Source organism: Coloeus monedula (genome assembly GCF_965178545.1).
Source record: "Coloeus monedula genome assembly, chromosome: 1".
NCBI classification, from domain to species: domain Eukaryota; kingdom Metazoa; phylum Chordata; class Aves; order Passeriformes; family Corvidae; genus Coloeus; species Coloeus monedula.
In genome coordinates, this window is record NC_138781.1 from 43,288,467 (window position 1) to 43,306,269 (window position 17,803).

Below are 17,803 nucleotides of genomic sequence, written 5' to 3' on the forward strand. Positions count from 1 at the left end.
TAGCATCTTATTAAGAAACAGGATGCAGGACTTGAAGGAATACTAAGTTTGCTGACGACAGTAAATTGGGAGGAGCTGTCAACTCTCTTTCGGGCAGACAGGCCCTGCAGAGAGACCATGACAAATTAAGAGAGATGGGCAATCACCAACTGTATGAAGTTTAACAGAGGCAAGTGCTGGGTTCTGCACCTGGACAGGGCAACCCTGGCTGTGTGTATACACCAGGGAAAGAGAGGCTGGAGAGAAGCATTGTGGAAAGGGACCTGGCGGTCCAGGTCAAGGGAAAGTTGAATGTAAGTCAGCAGTGCCCTGGCAGCCAGGAGGGCCAACTGTGTCCTGGGGGGCATCAGGCACAGCATCACCAGCCAGGGAAGGGAGGGGATTGTCCTGCTCTGCTCTGCACTGGGGCGGCCTCACCTCGAGTGCTGGGGGCAGTTTTGGGAGCCACAATGTAAAGAAGACATTAAGCCATTAAGAGTGTCCAGGGGACGGCAACAGGGATGGTGAAGGGTCTGGAAGGGAAGCCTGGTGAGGAGTGGCTGAGGTCACTTGGTCTGTTCAGCCTGGAGAAGGGGAGACTGAGGGGAGACCTCACTGTGGTGTTCAGCATCCTCAGGAGGGGAAGAGGAGGGGCAGCTACAGATCTCTTCACTCTCATTACCAGTGACAGGACCCGAGAGAATGGCCTGAAGCTGAGTCAGGGGAGGTTTAGATTGGATATCAGGAAAAGGTTCTTCACCCAGAGGGTTGTTGAGCATTGGAACAGGCTCCCCAGGGAAGTGGTCACAGCACAAGCCTGACAGAGTTCAAGAAGCATTTAGACAACACTCTCAGGCACATGGTGTGGTTCTTGGGGTGTCCTGCGCAGGGCCAGGAGTTGGACTCGAGGATCCTGATGGGTGCCTTCCAACTCAGCATATTCTATGATTCTATGATTCTAGTGCACAGTGCCATGAGGTTTGAGTAATAATTTGGCAGTGTATCAAAACCAGCAAAGCTCTAAGTCAGTTATCATGCAGAAGTGGGATAGGCGACGGCTATTTTTTACTTGATTTGTATAAAAGCAGCACTTGCCTTTAGATCACATGGTGTCAGAGTACCAGATTGGTTATTATGTGTGCTGCTGGTGCCAGTTACTCCCAGTTATTAATTCAGCACTTGTAAACTTAGGTGTCAGTGAAAAAACATCTGTATGTCTGACACCCCCTCGATTTCCTACTTCCCATTATTTTTGTTAAGCCTTCATTATGCACTTCTGCAGCACCAACCACTACTAAACTACTGTTTTTCAGGAAAAGTCTCTCCACATTTGGTACTTTGTCAAAAACCTATCGCTAAAAAGAAAAGCGCAGGTGGTGTTTGCTCTCTGCGCTGGTTTCCTCCGAAAGGTCACTGGCGAGGACTCGGCGCTCTCCCCACACGCCTCCTACATTCTCAGTACTCTACATTCATGGCAGCAAACACTACTCTCGAACACAAATCGAAGAGACAAGTCAGTGACAAAACTACTTCTAGACTGATAACGGCAGAATGCTACCAAGACAACTCCATAGAAAACCCACTGAAGCAGGAGCAAAATTCAGGTCACTTCTTAGCAAAGCTCATCATGAATTATTATTATTTTTTTTTTTTAACCATTTTTTGTAAAACTTTTATCTTGGCAGCCAGATATCCCCTTGTGATGTGCTAATTCAAACAGGCTAACGTGGGACCACCTGACCCCACCTGGTACCAAAGGCTTCCGAATTTTTTTATAGCTTCTCAGAAAATCACTGCTGACTGACACCCATCTGTTGGTGATCGGCTTCTGGTTCCTCTTCTTCCACATCTGCGTTATATTCTTCAAATGCATCATCATCAACATCTGGAAGCCCAAGTAGCTACAAAGAAGAGAAAATACTGTGTAACAGTGAATTACCCACTCGTGCAGCTTTGCTGCAAATCTTCACACAAATCCTACGTGCACTTCTTAAAAACCTCAAACCCTGGAATAACAGTATTGCATAATGCTCTTGACTCTCTTTCTCTCCCTCCTGGGATAAAGAAAGATTTGAAAATGCATCCTCACACCAAATTAAGTGCTCAGAGACCGGAAGATAAATAAAACCAAAACAAAGCACTTGCAAAAAGCTTCACATTCTTCCCTGAGGTCGCATTATGAATTGTTGAGTGTTTAGACTTGGCAGTGGTTTAACTTCAGAAAGAACCACGATAATACTGTAGCAGTATTTATCTTGGTTTAAGATTGTTTTTTGTCAGCCCTACAAAAGCCAAAGAAGAGACCATCCTCACGCAGGACTGGATAATGTGGAGTAGGCAAGGAGTGCCTAAAAAGCTAAAGAACCCACCATACCAAGTGTTTCTCTTGAACCCTTCACTCCATCACACCAGACAAAGTCTTGCACGCTGGGTGAAGCCCTTGCAGTGAGAAATACTGTGTATTCCGCTGGAATATTGTCCCTTTAAACTTGTGCAAATTAGATTTGGGCTTGCAAGGAACTGCCAGCCCATCCTCCTTGGAGAATGTTCGGATGCCTTCACCTGATGGCTCCGATCACTGCAACATCACTTCTTCACCACAGGAAAAGGAGCAAACAGCCATGTTTGAACTTCTCCCCTCTCTCCCAAAAGGTTGCCAAGCCAACAGAAGTCAGGAAGACAGGAAAACCAAGTAACAGTCAAAATAATGTATGTTGTGGAAATCTCATATTAGAATCCTACACTAATAGCTATTAATAGCCACAAAGCAAAATCATAGGCCAGGCATTACTGAGAACACCGTGTATTTAGCTTGCTGGGGCTGGAAGAGCAACACAGATGCATGTAACACCCTCTTTGGAGAGTGATGCAGCTGTTAGCTCTTCAAAGAGGCAAAACCCAGAAAAATCATGAGGAGGGTGACACTCTTTGGGTGAGAGCATGGAAATGAGAAGGCTGCAACAAGGCAGATTGTCAGGGAAAACTGAACTAATTCAGCCTGTGATCGACATTCAAAATTATTCAGTGGACACAAATACAACGTACAGAATTAGCTTCTGGGTGCAATGAAGCTTGCATTCCTCACTGTCACTGGGAGAAAATCAGGTTTTTAGTTGCAGCGTTTCTTCAGCAGGGAAATGGAAGGAGAATTTGCTGACTAAATCCCCTCCTTCGCATTTTAAAAACACTTACAGAGAGACCCCAAATGGAAAACGTTCTTGTTTCCTGAGCAGAACAAAGTAATTGTTCCTGTGCAAACATATTTTTCAAATCAAATGCTTAACTGAACAAGAACTACTCAGTTCATTTTCAGGATGTGGGGCTTTTATTTCATGTTGAAGCTAAAATTAAAATACTCTGTTTTCAAAAGGCAAAAGCAAGGATTCTTTCTAGACTTTCTTATACACTAGTATTATTTTTGCTAAATTAATCTGGTATATTCAAATTAAACATGAGTGTTGTACTCCTGTTTGTATCACGTGGCAGAAAGAGTTTTGACTGCATTTTTTTTTTCCCATCTCTGGTCATAATTCCTCTTCGATTTGCAAGGAAATGAGTCACATGAATCTTCATTTTATGGGTTACTGTAAGCCTTTCCCATGCAAAATTAGCATGGAAAACACAACATGCACCACAAGAACTGCAAAGACATACACAATCCCAAAGAATGGGGAGTACATCCTGCTTTTCACACAACCCATCTCTCTTTGCCATCAGGAAATCCGTCTCCTCTTTCCCTGGAGCAGCATAAATCAGAGGGAGCAGTGTAAATCAGAGTGATGCTGCAGACCTTAGTGGTTTTATGGAGGAAGAACGGGGATGGGATGGGATGGGATGGGATGGGATGGGATGGGATGGGATGGGATGGGATGGGATGGGATGGGAGGCTCCTCCAATGGAGATGCAGTTTTATTCTCTTGCAGACATTTTACGAGCCTCCCAGGCAACAAGGACCACAAAGCTCTTGCTTTTAGGTGTCACATCCTGTTGCTTCCCACAGGATTATGGTGGTCCCTCACCACTGTTAACCCCTTACTGCTCTCTGGACCGCAATGACAAATCTGCCCACTCAACAAAAGGAGGGAGGATCAGGGTCCAAAGCACGGGGAGCTCTATAAACATTGGGACAAAACAGAAGGACACTGCACAAAAGATAAGGACAAAATAAGATGACGAAGATGGCTTGGGCTGACCCTACTGATTCCCACCTTGTCTTCTTTCACACACACTAGTTTCTGCTTCTAGTCCATAGCTGCTTCATATATTATCAGCTATGCAGCAGACTTGAAAGGACTTAACTGGAGAGGAAAACAAGGAGAAAAGAGATAAAACAGAAAAACGGGGTAGAAAGAGAGAGCTGATCCATCAGCAGAAAAGCCAAGGGGAACAAAACTGCCAGGCTGTGATGCATGGCTAGGAGGTGGTCATGGGCATGGTGAGGAAGGAGGGAGGATAACAACCAGCAGCATTGCCTGAACTACAGCTATTTATTTCTGCTGGCCAAACTACCCATATGGAGGTAAAGGAAAGGTCACTGGGATATGCATGAATTCAGTGAATATGGCATAAATGGCTTTCACACTGCAGACTCCCCACTTCAGATGCAGGCTTTTCAGGCTGAAGATGAGCTCAGTATGGGACCCCTAGAATTTGCTGCTGAATTGTATGACTCATGCCTTGGTTTCCTGCAAACTTTGCCAGTTGGTGTGATGTCCCTCAGGCGTTTCTTATATTTGTCTGTCTTAACTCTTTCAAAGTGCCCTGATTTTACAAATAACCTAGTAGTTACTAACTCACGGAAGAAGAGTGACGCCGTCTCCTACTAAAAGCTGGCACACAAGCACACTGAAAAATAAACCAAGTACAAGACTGAGCTTTAGTGGTCCATGCGATGCTACACTAGAGATAACACAGTTCTGTTGAATCCCTGTGGGAAGGACTTAGTCTCCAGGCAGATATGCTTAAAAACACCAGCATGGGCACCTCCTAGCACCAGAGCATGGCACCTCTGACACCACAGAGACCAAGGCATGGGAGGAGACGGGATGCTTTGAGGCAAATAACAGTATTCGAGCCCAGTCATATTGGTTGATATCATGTACCTTCATGGTGTCTAGCACTCTTGGATGCTCCCTGAATAAGTGGATAAGGCAAATCACAGAGTTTTGTAGAAACTGACCCAGGAAGGCAGTAATGGGTAGAGACAATATGCCCCTCACCACCTTCAGGAAAGAAACACCCTGACCTTGTCTAAAGCAGGACTTAGAGGTGTGGTTTAGTTGTTGCAGGCAAACTAGCACTTTTTAAAAGCTTTGTCTAATTAAATATCCTGCTCGGCACTGTGCTTAGGCCCCTAAAACATTAGGGAGAGATGCCTGAGAGCAGTGACCAGACCTAGACCACCCTCATTGCCTTCCAGGGAAGACTGGCAAGCAGAGGGAATTCTCCGTCTCTCACTGAGAGGGATGCCAACTGCTGGGCATTCGTGTTCTCACTGTCTCCAAAACACAGGGCTCAGCAGCATGAGAAGCCAGTCCCTTCCCCCTCCACAGCCCCAGGGTAAGCTCGTGGAGACATGACTGGGCTGTTATCATGAACATGCAGAGCAGGGCTGAGCTGAGTTACTGGAAGAAGTTGTTTTTGGAGCCCTCAGTTATGGGAAGGCAGATGATCATGCTGTGCACAAGGGCATGGAAAGCTGCAGATGCACTACCACTGTTCTCTTCTAAATATTTCCCTTCAAAGGACCCCAACAAAGAATTTCAGAACTGTCTAATAATCATGGATGTCCACTGGGAATACCAAAACAGAGAAGACTTTCAGAAGGTGCTTAGAAAGCACCTGCTAAAAACCTGGTCCCCAGTGTCCCAGACTGAGAGCCAGGACCACCAGATACTTCGCAAAAGCTCAGTCTGACCTTCAGTTGTAGTTTTTTCCTAAACTGCCATTTTTCAAACTGGAGTTTGCCAGACTGGTCTCTGTCAGCTGACTTGCTTGGGATAGAGAAGAAATGCCCTGCAAATGCACTGTTGCCTTGAAGCTGAGAGCAAGGTGGTCTCATTAGTAAAATGGGTCCAACAGAGAAAGGATCGGAGACAGTGTGAAGTGATGCCAAGGAAATAATTTCTCAATACTGGAGAAAAGTGGTTTTGTTCTGGCAAAAGCCTGAGGGTGCAAAATAACTGTTTCTGTACATCTATTGTAACACCATTCAATTTTTAAAATCTTTCCTCCCATGTATGTGCTATTTTTAAAAGTTACAACAAGGGAAGAATGTCAATACATTCCTTATTAGACTTGTCCACACACAGCCATACCTCAAATGATAAACCCAGTTTTGTTATGCTGATGCAGACCTCTCAATACTAGGTCAAAGGAGAATCTGAGAAACAATCTCTGTGGTATATCCAAGAGAAAATGAAGAGGTATTTGATTACAGTCTACAAGAGGTCTCTGGCAAGTGAGGACACCATTTTTGAGCAAACAAAAGCAAAACGAAATTCAACAGCTAGGAAGCAAAACTAGAAAAATGCAGATTGTAAACAAAAGAGTTATTCAGAGCACCATAACTAGCCACGAGAAGAAAAAGTGCCCAGCAGTGGTGTATCCTTTAAGTCACCTGAAGACTTTACATCAAGAGTGGGTGTCTTTGGAAAAGACATATTCTAGTTCAATCTCAATTTATGTGCTCGGCTGTGGGAATCATGAGGTGAAATGTGATGTATTAATGAAGGGCCCAGGCTACATGAGCATAATGGTCCCCCGTGCTTCGGACCTTTTTATTCTAAAGAGTAGCTCAACTTGGTTTGAAGTAAATTTCTCAGTAACTTAAGCTATGCTGGAATAAATGTGGTTTAAATGAAATAAGTAACCTGTACCAATTTAATTAAGTCTTTTTGAAGTCCTCTTTAGTTAAACCAATGGAAGTTTCTCATCAAAGGCACAGCTTCCCTGAGCAGGAGAAAACAGCTATGAATATCCTAGAGCCCAATATTGTTCCAGGAAACATATTTTTTGTATGTTTTCACAATTACAAGCAGCTGTAGTGACAGATCAGATTTCTAGTCCTTTCTAAGAAAAGTGTGCATCTGTTCTATTTATTTCTAGCCTCTCAGAGGATTCTTTAAAATGATGCTCTTTTATGTCGACCAGCTGTGGCGATCCTTGCAAACCGTTGCAAGGGTATAACACAGGGAGGGCCAGTGTTCTCATATCGGTGCTCCAAGCCCTCCCTTTTGCACTAAATACTTGGGATACATTTCCAGTCTTCTCAACTAGTCACACAGAAAAATACAGGAGGGAAAAGGTCTACATTTTCATTTGAGTATAAAAACGTCCCTTGGTGAACTTTCTCATGAACATCACGAGAGAACGGCTCTGGCTACAAACCTTCACCCTGCTTTGCACCAAGCCCTTAGCCAAACCCGAGCATTCAAAAGGAGAGTCTGTTTAAAGGGAGCATTTGGCAAAAATGAAGGACAATGGCCCGCCTAAGACACCTCGCCCTGATGAAATCCAGGCTTTGGCAAAAATCTTAGTGTTAAACAAGGACAGAGAAAGCTGAGTAGTAGCAAAACAGAAAAATACAGGCCCCCTCCCCACAAAACCCAGCTTCTGTTCCAACTTCTTCTCAAGCAGTGACCAAACCAGCATTTGCAAATACCAAGTGGCAACCATCCTAATAGCAAAATCTACATCACTTGGGGGGAAAAAAACCCCAACCATAAAATAAAATAAACCACCCTGAGGAGAGACCATTCTTCCAGCTTCCCAGAGGTTTACTCTTGCTGTTCATATCCTTGCAAAACTCCCCAATTCCAGTGCCAGGAAACAACTCTGCCACAAAGTCCCACAGCGCTGACTCGTATCCCGTTCCTCGGAGTCAGCGCTGCATCAGCAGGACGTGAGTCCCTGCCCGCTGCCACCGGCTGACACACCAGTTGGCCTCCCATCCCGCACAGGAATCTCATCCTCTCAAACACAGAGATGGAAATAAAGAGGCAGCTGACTTCCAAGAAACAATTTCCAATTGCTTGATGGTAGCTTAAGTGCTAACACTCCTGTACCCAGGCAGGTAACTGGAGATGTAAATCTCTGGAGAAGAAAAAACACCATGCTCTATCCAGTGCTGTCCCATTAAAAGTCACAGGTAACTGTGAATGTTTAGGAGAGAAAAAAAAAAAAAGCACTTACAGGTCTGAAGGATTTGAAGACTTTTTCCAATATTTCATGAAGTGTCTTTTTCCCACAGGAGGAGATGTAATCCTGTGCGAGCTGCAGAAAAGGTAAGCAGTCCTCACTTTCGCTCCACACGTGCTGAAAGCCAACAGCAACACAAGAAAGGAAAGGCATTAACAGGAATTCACGCCAACCTTTCCATGTGATTTTATAAGGTGACATGTTGTAAACATCTGCCAAAGTACACTGAGCCTCCTGCAGTTCAGATCCGCCCTGGGGACAGGCATTGCAGGCCTCTTCAGAAGCCACGTTTTTGAGGAGGAACCAGGATTTTATTAACATGATGCATCAGAAAACAGGGAAATCGATCCGGAAGTGGAAATGACTCGTGGTTGCACCAGCCATGAAGGGTACACACACTTCGCACATGCACATTTTACCTATAAAGGTGCTTTTGGTTTGACATCAGCCCTGCTCAGACCTGGAAGCCATGTTGGGTTTTCTCTTTTTCTGCATCACCTGCTGCAGTGAAGCCCTCAGGAAGAGCTAAAGCATCTCTTTGTCTTCCTGGCGTTAGTGCAAATATGATGCAACCCTGGAGGTGGAACTTGATGTGTAATTCTCTCGACAGTGAAGAAGAAAAGATGCAAAATCCGCCTGCAGGCTAGACACAGAGCCAAGAGAGATGTTTGGGCACTCACAGCATCCTGATGCTTTGAGCCTCCCACCCTGTTTTGAGATTTACTCCCCCTGGAACCTGATCTTCTCTTCCGAGGCAGGCACATTAAACCCATTTGAGATCTTCCTCTTGTCTTACTCCTGCTTTGGAGATGCTGGTTCCCCAGCCTTACTCTGTGAAGCCTCTCTCAAAACTGATGTTTATTCTGCTGCAAGGAGGTTCTTTGAAATAGATCTGGCAAGCAGTGGAGGGAGCACCCAGGCAACAATTCTTTCTGTGCGCAAGGGCACAAGCTAATGCATCACCTTAAACACCTTCTGTCGGAAGACTTCGTGCATGGGACTGTCTTAGGCAGCCTGCCACATAGAGAAGTGCAATACTGCCAAATTGGTTTGAGACTCTTGTACCTCTCTTTTTGCACAGCAGCTCTTTTCCCCAAAGTACCCTTTTACTTGCTATAAACAGCAGGTTATGCTCAAACAAGGAAAGACGAGGATCTCTCTGAAGCTTAACTAACATTCAGGGAAAGGCTCAAAACAACAGATGTTTCAATCCCTAGCACAAGGCTTGCATGGTGCCTTCCTCTTCAGCGGTGAGTACCTGCCAGGGATGCAGTTTTGCACTTAACAAGAGAGCAGTATTTAACATCACCTAAACTGCACCTTTAAGATAAAACCTGAAACTGCTTTGCTATGAACCTCACTTGACCTACATTTTCTTCACTGCTTGTTGCACTTTACAAGCATAAACATAGTGAAATGTTTTGTTATGAAAGCAGCCCTGAATTACTGAGTAGGTTCTGCTCTTTCCTTATAACCGAAGTCATCTCTTAACCATTCTGGCAATAAAAATAAGTTCTTTACAGTCTTGCCAACTCTCAAACACACATACCACAAGTCTCATGATACTTCATGCCATCTTAAGAGTCATGGGCCTTGCAATCCTATAAATATACAACTAAATCTCAGCTTCTGTTTACAAGGAAAAAAAGCAGAAAAAAAGTCTGCACTTCGTGATTTCTATGGCCTAAAAAGGCAGAAGGTACATGAAGTGAAATCAGAATGAACACTTCCAAATCACATTTTAAGAACAGCCATTGGAGAAGGTTTTGGAAGTCTGGCCCATGATTTCTTCATACTTGGGGTTAGTAATAACTGTTTAGTTACTCCTTCAGAGCTGAATGTTGCAGCTTGGCAATTCCTGGCTCTTGCTAAACCTGTTGCAATTGTTTATGTATATAAAATGATTATGACTGCTGAGATCCTCATTCTTGTTTAAATTGTGGCTTCTTTTGACTACCAGAGCTATACACAGCAGCTTCCACATAAAAGAAAAGAAAAGAAAATCTGCCCTGCCCTTTAATAAGTAATAGCAGGTTTGTTCCCCAGGGAAAGTTATCTCCATGTTGTCCTATCATGTTTTTACAATCTCTTTTCAAGCTCCACCACATTTTGGACTCCAGTGTGAATTTGTCAGCAGTAGGCAGAATAATATGATCTAGCATAAGGGAAAAACCTAGAGAGAATAACCTGATCACTGAGCTTTTGACGACATTGTTTTGCATAGCATCATAGGACAATTAGCAAGTAAGGATTCCAAAAATCTTCCCATCTGCAGAGGATTTTAAATGCTGACTGCAGCAACAAACGCACTACAACAAGTTTCACGTGCCATTAGTGCATGCATCTCATTTAGAAATGGGTTGATTTAATCTTTTCCCTCATGAACCTCAACCATAACAAAAACCAGGGTTGTAACGCCTGTAGGTTCAGCTGCATCTACAGCTCTCTGTGGTGGTTCAGTGCTGCACCCAGGCAGCGCAGGAACTGTCTCAGTACTGACTCACCCATCTCCAGAGGAACCTGCAAAAGGAATTTTGGCCTTTCAAAATAAAAACAAACGTAATTTGAGGATTCAGCTCCTGCTTAGAAAGTTCAGTAAGGCTGCATATACAGAGATGCTTTTCCTGGAAAACCCAATGCCTGAGGATCTCTCTGCAGTGGGAGAAGGGGGCTGCTGGCAAACTGGTGGACCACAGTGCCTGGCTGTAGCTGTGCAATTAAAAAAATATTAACCTCATCATTGGAGTATGTGTTTTCCAAGCTTGCTCAGTTTTGCTCACAGTTGCTTTGTGTCACTACAAAAGCACACAGCCACTAATTTCCACCTCAGCTGGCCTAGGATCATGGTTGAATTATTTAGTTCAGCATCTACACATAGCACATAGCTGAGGAAATCAACAGGGCTGCATCTGGAGGGGTTTGCTTTCCCTCTCACCTTTAGATGACTCAGTGTAGCTGCATGACAGAATCACTTGCTGGCCCACCTTTTTCTAAGCAGCCCACTTGTGCATGGCAGCAAAACGTTTTATTTGTGGGGATAATTCGACTTGCATAAAATATTCAGACCCACTAACTCTGTTCTGAAATATTTTCAGAAAATCTTGCAGCAAGATGGCTTCATATTTTTATTTATTTTATCAGTTACTTCAAATACCAGTAATAACATGGTGACAAAACAAATGACAGACTTAGTATCACAGCCCTCACTCTCCTTGATTACGGCTACACAAGTCCAATTAATTTCTTGAGAACCCCAGGAGCATCAGGAGCTGAATTATAGATAGTTCAGCTATCTAAAATGCTGATTCAGAGAGTTTTAGTGTCCAGGTGGTATTGAAAATTCCAATAAGCATCTACACGGGTCTCCTGCATCCCTAGCATGTTAAAAGCCTAGCCTAAAGATATCTTTTCAGGAAATGAAAAATATTAGATTGTTGTGATCTGAGATCTCTGATTTCAGACAAAATTCAGTGTTATTTTCCCCCAGATTGCATTTTGGCAACCTTTCTACATTTTTCTCCTCTCCTCCTTCCTTTTAAGTTCATCATGCTCATCATTTCCTCCTTACAAGTGGGTTATCATGGAATTCTCTGGCACCTCCTACATAGCTTTTTAAGTCGCATCATTATGAAATGAATACGTAAAGAAAGAACAAGAATACCAGGCATCAGATGCTTATTAAATGCAAGGCTCCTTTATAGGATGCACAGGGTGCAAAAAGGCTGCAAAGTGTGTCACTGTGAATTCCGTTTATATTTACTCACTTTCACACTCCACTGTGTTAAAGGAGCCATGCAACAAGGCTTAAAGCGCAAATGATAATCAGTCCCTTGGCTTGTATTAAGTCTCCTTAAAATAAACTTTAGCCTGTAATTGCGCATAGAAAGGAAAGTTATAATCTGGAACATAAAAAAAAAAAGTGACTGCAAAAAACAAGATAATCAAGCTGGGAGCAGAAATTAAGTCCCACAGTGCACTAGGAGCAGGAAACAGGATGCTGGAGAATCTAATCATTAGTGGGTCTTAAGCATATTAAAGAGACACCATCTCTTTAAAGAATTAAGAATGACACCTATCTGCCGGTCTTAAAAGTATTATCATTACAAAAAGTGCCTCAACTAATAAGGCTAAAAAAGACAGAATAAAACACTGCTTCTAGTTTTCCACTGCTTATGTTCCATATTTGACAGGAGTCAGCCCTTTGCTCCATTTTACTAGTGGTGATTCTGGGCAGGGAGTCCTTCCCACAGCAACCCGGGAATGAAAATATTTAAAAAAAAAAAAAAAAAGGGAAAATATGATTTCAAACTCAAAAAAAGAAAAAGGCCAGCATTGGAATAGGGTCCAAAATGGCTTAAGATTTTTTTGAACTTTACTAGACTTTGTTTGAAAGAGTTCACTCAATTATTGAGCAGTGTATAAAGAAACAATACATGTCTAAGAAAAATAAATGGACTCTCTTTGCAATTTCCAATATCATTAGTGTCCAACCACAGTTTTAGCCTAGTGCTGCCCCGGATTCAGACATATTCCTGCTTAGGAGTGCAGCAGGCATGGACCTTTCTGGACACAGGCATCTCTACAGAGGAACGAGCACTGCGGTCTGACAGGCTCAGAGGTGCTGGGAAGATGGATGTGCAGAGCTATTCCCACAGAGGACTGAGAGAATCGACACCTTGAGATACCCCACTGCTGCATCTGAAGGTCTCATGTATCCCTGGACAGATGCATAACTAAACTCCAGATAACTTCTTTCATAATTCAGCATGATCATCTATCTACTTGACACAATAAGTAAATGTCCTGCTCGCTGGGATCTGTGGTCCTGGAGAAGTCACTCCACCGCTCTTTGTTTCCATAGACCCATCTGTCAAATGGGCTCACTCGGCACTTACCTGTTGGAAAGGGAATTAGTGAACATTTGTCAAGCAGGTGGAGGGATGAAACTTGCTCCGTGAAGGCAAGAACCTACAACATTCCTACCATAACGGTCTGTGCTAGGAGCTGTTTTGTTAAAAAAAGCAAACCAAAATCCTTTCACTGAAGTTAACTGGCACTTGGCAGCTTACAAACCCCGTGGCGAGGCGCCGCTTTTCGGTGACTTCCTGCACTCCTGCTCACTACCCGGAGGGTCTGGCCGAGGGGAAAAGCACCCCCCGACCCTTCCCAAGGGCATGGGTTGTGGTGCCGGAGCCTTTTCCGCACAAACTCGGAGCTGAACTCCGCGAGGGGCGGCGGGGCGGGGGCGCGGCGGCGCCCGGCCGGCACCTGCACGGATCCCGCGGCGGGCCCGGGGGAGCTGCGGGGGGGGCGCGGCCCTCCTGTCATCCTGACTCCATTTTATTCCTGCCCATTCTCCATTTGCCGTGACAGCCCTGCCAGTCCGCCCGTCCCCGCGCCGTGCCCCAGCCCCGGCACCCCGGGAGGACGGAGGGGCCGCGGGGGGAGCAGCAGCTGCAGCCCCCGCGGGGAGCGGGGCAGGCGGGGGGGCCCGCACCGCTCCTCGCCGCCCGCCCGGAGCCCGCAGCCTGGCCGGGCCGGGTGATGGGGAAGGGGGGGGTGGGGTGTCCCTGCCCGCAGCCCTGCCCGCGGGGCCGCCCCCCACCGGCAGCGGACTCCATTTTGCAGATTGTGGGAGGATCCCCCCGGCCCCACCGCCCTCCATCACCGCATCCCTCCCTCCCGGGCACGGCCCCGTCCTCCGCCCCCCCGGCGCTCCCCCTCGGGTGCTCCCCCCGGGCTCCGGGGACCGGCACGGACGGAGCGTCCCAGAGCGGCGCGAGGGCTCCCCGCGCGTCCCCGCACACGCGCGGGGGGGGGGGGGGGGTGGGTGCCCCGCATGCCCGTGACCCCCGATCCCCTCCCGGGGCACTCACGAAATTGTCGCCGCAGGCGGCCTCCGGGCACAGCACATAGAAGGAGACGCCGGGCTCGGCGTAGAAGTCCATGCGCCGCTCCGTCTCCTCGGCGGCGATGAGCTGGAAGGGCGTGCGGGCGCACCACCGCTCCGCCGCCTCCGCCAGCGCCTCGAAAGCCATCGCCGCCGCCGCCGCCGCCGCCTCCCGCCCGCCCGCGTCCCCCGCGCCGCCCGCGCCCCCCGCGCCTCGCGCCGCCCCGCGCCCGCCCCGCGCGCCGCCCCTCCCGCCCCCCGCGCCGCGCCTCGCGACCCGCGCGCGGCTCCCGGCACCGGCCCCGCTGGAATTCGCCGCAGACAATCGACTCGACGCCTTCTGGCAACTTGCGGGAGGGGGGAAAAAAAAAAAAGGAAAGCCCACGCATGAAGGCACTGTCGGCGAGACCGTGCCTCGCCTCGCCGCTTCCCATCCCTCTTCCCAGAACTGGGTCGGAATCTCAGCAGCACCCATTGTGCTGAACGCACGGGTACCCTCCGTGCTGGGTTCCGTGGGAGCCACCCAAATGTGGGCTGTTGAGCTGTCCAAATACGGGCAGATTCACCCCGTGACATTGGAAAGCCTTACGGAGGTTCCCCCTGCCTCACCATCCTGTTACCGTGAATCTGTGTGTTGGCAGTGAGGTTCACATTACTCTTCCAAGTTTATCCCAAGGGATTATCTATATGTCCAGCCACGGCATAAGAGATACGAGAGCTGATCTGCATTTATAAAGGACCTTAGATTTGTGTTGGCATGCACTGTGCCGCAAAGGAAAGCAAATCCCCACAGGCCTGGGTGGGTTTTCAGCTGGAAGCCCAAGAATTCTTAGAGGTGAACAGGAAGCAGAAAGCCCATACGTGGCAGTGGGCAGAAAAGTTTGCACGGACAAAGAGAACACTGGCCTCTGAAACAGCCCAGTGGCTGTTGCTGGTCTCCTGAGTGGTGTTCCACTGCATTTCCATGGCAGGTGCCAAAAGCCCATCTGATCAGTGGGGTCAGTGTCACACAGCGTACACTCCCATCGTATGTATCGGTGCATAAATCATTCGACCACTCCAAAGCAGTGGTGAGGTCACCAGAGGTCTTTTCCAACCTTAATGACCCTGAGATTGGCTCGGTTAGAGCATGGTGGCAGTAACGATTCTCTGAGCTGCACAGAGAATGTGACTGACTGAGCATGGCAGCAGCAGCAAAGCTGCGGCAAGGACACGTTCCCCCAGCCTCTGGCTGACCTGGGGCACGCTCCGAGCACCCCTGCTGCTGTGCTCAGCCCCACGGTCACTGTCTCCTGCCGCTGGCTTGTCACGGATGTGGGCGTGGGTGCAGCGGAACTCGGTGCTAATGATACCACGGAGAAAAACCTCCACTGGCGTTGCAGCCGAGCACTGAAGTATCAGGAAACGCCAACAGCATCAGTGCTTGTGCAACTGTAACTCAGCTCCTTTGTGCATGTGGGATGGCAAGTGCTTGTTTTTTTCACCAAAGGATTTTTCATTTATTCTGCACAGGTATTTTGGACAATGCCCTCATTCCTGGGGTGCTATTAGAGTGGCAAGTGCTGAACACTCCTCATTACGCTTGGAATTGTGCTCTGAATGTGCAAGACACGGTAAAAATTACCAGTGTTCCAAAACTGCTGGTCTAGGTGCCTCAAATCTCAGAATCTGGGTGTGCTCTTGTAGGTACTTATCCTGGTCCTGGCACATGTCTCTTCTCCAGGGGAAAATGAGGCAACAACATCAGTCTCCTACCTACTGCACAGGCCTGGGAGGGTGAGTGCGGTAATAGCTGCAAAGCACTCGCTGTGTGGGGTACTTGTGGAAGACCTGTGGCTCTGCAGGCAGCCTGGGGCTGGAGCATTGAGTCCTGAATAGCTTGAGAGGAAGTCCTAAACCTCTTGCCACTTCCTGAAGGAGGCAGGGGTCCTGCAGAAAACCAAATGTTACCACAGGGTGTCAGGATTCCAGGTGTTGGCAGAGCTGTGAGTCCTGTGCAGGACTTTTCAAATTTAACATTCTCTCATCGTTGGGTATTCGGTGGTTTCTTTTCCAAATACATTTAAGTAATTAGCATGAAAATAGGACATGAGAAAATATTTTCTCCTAATATGTGACATTACAGCTTGCCTCCTACCAGTGGGCAGGAAGCCACCACTTGGGCAGATATCTCCCCTGCCACAGGGCTCAGACGCCAAGGTCAATCTCAATCCCACTGTCTCTTTTTGCTTCCCTGAGATCTGGCTTTGTTTTCTATTCTCCCCAAAGGCCATGCTGGCAATGGGTGAGGACGTGGTGGTGGGAGTGAAGCCTTGGCCTTTCCTGTTGGGGCCGTTGGGTTTGGGGCCTCCCAAGGTGGGCAGCCAGGCAGCCGTGTCCTCCTGTCCGGCAGCACTCTGGCCCATAGCAGCAAGGGGAGGTCAAGGCTGCATTGCAAACAGGCGCAGTTGAAATAAATGGGGTCTCAGTGTTAACACCTACGATTTATGTGCATTTTCAAAGCCCCACAGGAACATCTTTTTAGCCCTTAAAACATCACTTTGAAGTATGTGGTGTTCGTTATCTCCCTTCTGTGGAGTAGCAAAGCTGACAGGTTTCGAATGAGATTTTAAATATCTTATTGCAGCATGCACTGCAAAATCCTTTGTCACATCTGACAGTGCAGCCATTCAAATCAGACAGATGTGATTATTTGTTTATTTACATGTGATGAGTCTCTTTGCTCTAACACCTGTACCCCAAAAGCAGATTATAAAAACAGCCTGGTAAAGGGTAGTGATTTTGGCAATGCAGAAGTGCTGCTTGCAAAGCAAGCCAGGCTTGGTGGCCCTGACCATTATGCTGATGCCAGGAGCTGAGGGATGGACACGTGGATGCAAGGCAGGTTCAATGCTCATGACACCCTTATGCCTCTCTGCAAGTCAAAACCAGAAGTACCTGCTGCTTCTTTGACGAGATGAGGAGATAGCCAACAGTGTTGTAAAATGCCCAAGCTTTTCTGAATACTGTATACTGAAATCACACATGTGGTTTTTCTTCCTACTTGCTTCAAATACCCATGAGCATCCATGCCCCAAAGCATGGCCACACAAGAGGAGCAAGTGCCTTCTTGGGAGAGAAGGGGGGAGCGGGGGTCAAGGATCTGTCTGCTGTGGCAAGGATGGCTTTCAGAAGAGAAACCAGAGGGAAAGTAGTTTCCCCTACCCTGAGGGGATGCACTTCCATCTCCATCTCCTTCTGGAACATAGCAGTTCTGATGCTTTCCTTTGCCCTGATCCACAGAGAGGGCAGGGAAACGTTGCTAGATTGTTTCAGAGGGATGCCAGTGCCCAGTAACTCTCAGCTGCTGGAAAAGACATTTCACTTTGGAGAGCATATGGAGAGCATTAGGAAGGGAGAGCGCATGCACTGCCATAGCCATGCTAGTTGGAACCAAAACATAAATATCAGCATTTTACAGGTGACTTCTGATTTTATGCAGGTTCTCCACCTCCACAGAAATTGAAGATTTAGGTCAGAGGGGAATGTCAACATGAAGGATGAGTGGATAAACTGATTTTCTGCCATTTGCATGGATTGGAGGAGGTGTGGAGGGGAAGGATTTCAAAGGACCTGGCTCCCTGGAGTTACCTTTACAAAAGCCTTTGCCTCTGCAATGCCTGGTGATGAGCGTGGTCTAGAAGGCTAAGGAAGGGCAGAGTACCTTGCTAAGTGGTTACTAATTCTCTACTGGCC

The 17,803-nt window shown here is 47.0% G+C and overlaps 1 protein-coding gene across 1 annotated transcript; it reads right to left on the reverse strand.

The window, feature by feature from the left end:
* Nucleotides 1-1,769: 1,769 nt before the first annotated feature.
* Nucleotides 1,770-14,216, reverse strand: MTURN (maturin, neural progenitor differentiation regulator homolog; the record flags this gene model as incomplete). Its single annotated transcript, XM_082291444.1, has 3 exons — nucleotides 1,770-1,880; nucleotides 8,173-8,295; nucleotides 14,055-14,216. The coding sequence occupies 3 exons, from the start codon at nucleotides 14,214-14,216 to the stop codon at nucleotides 1,770-1,772; spliced, it is 396 nt and encodes a 131-aa protein (XP_082147570.1).
* Between the last annotated feature and the right edge of the window lie 3,587 nt (nucleotides 14,217-17,803).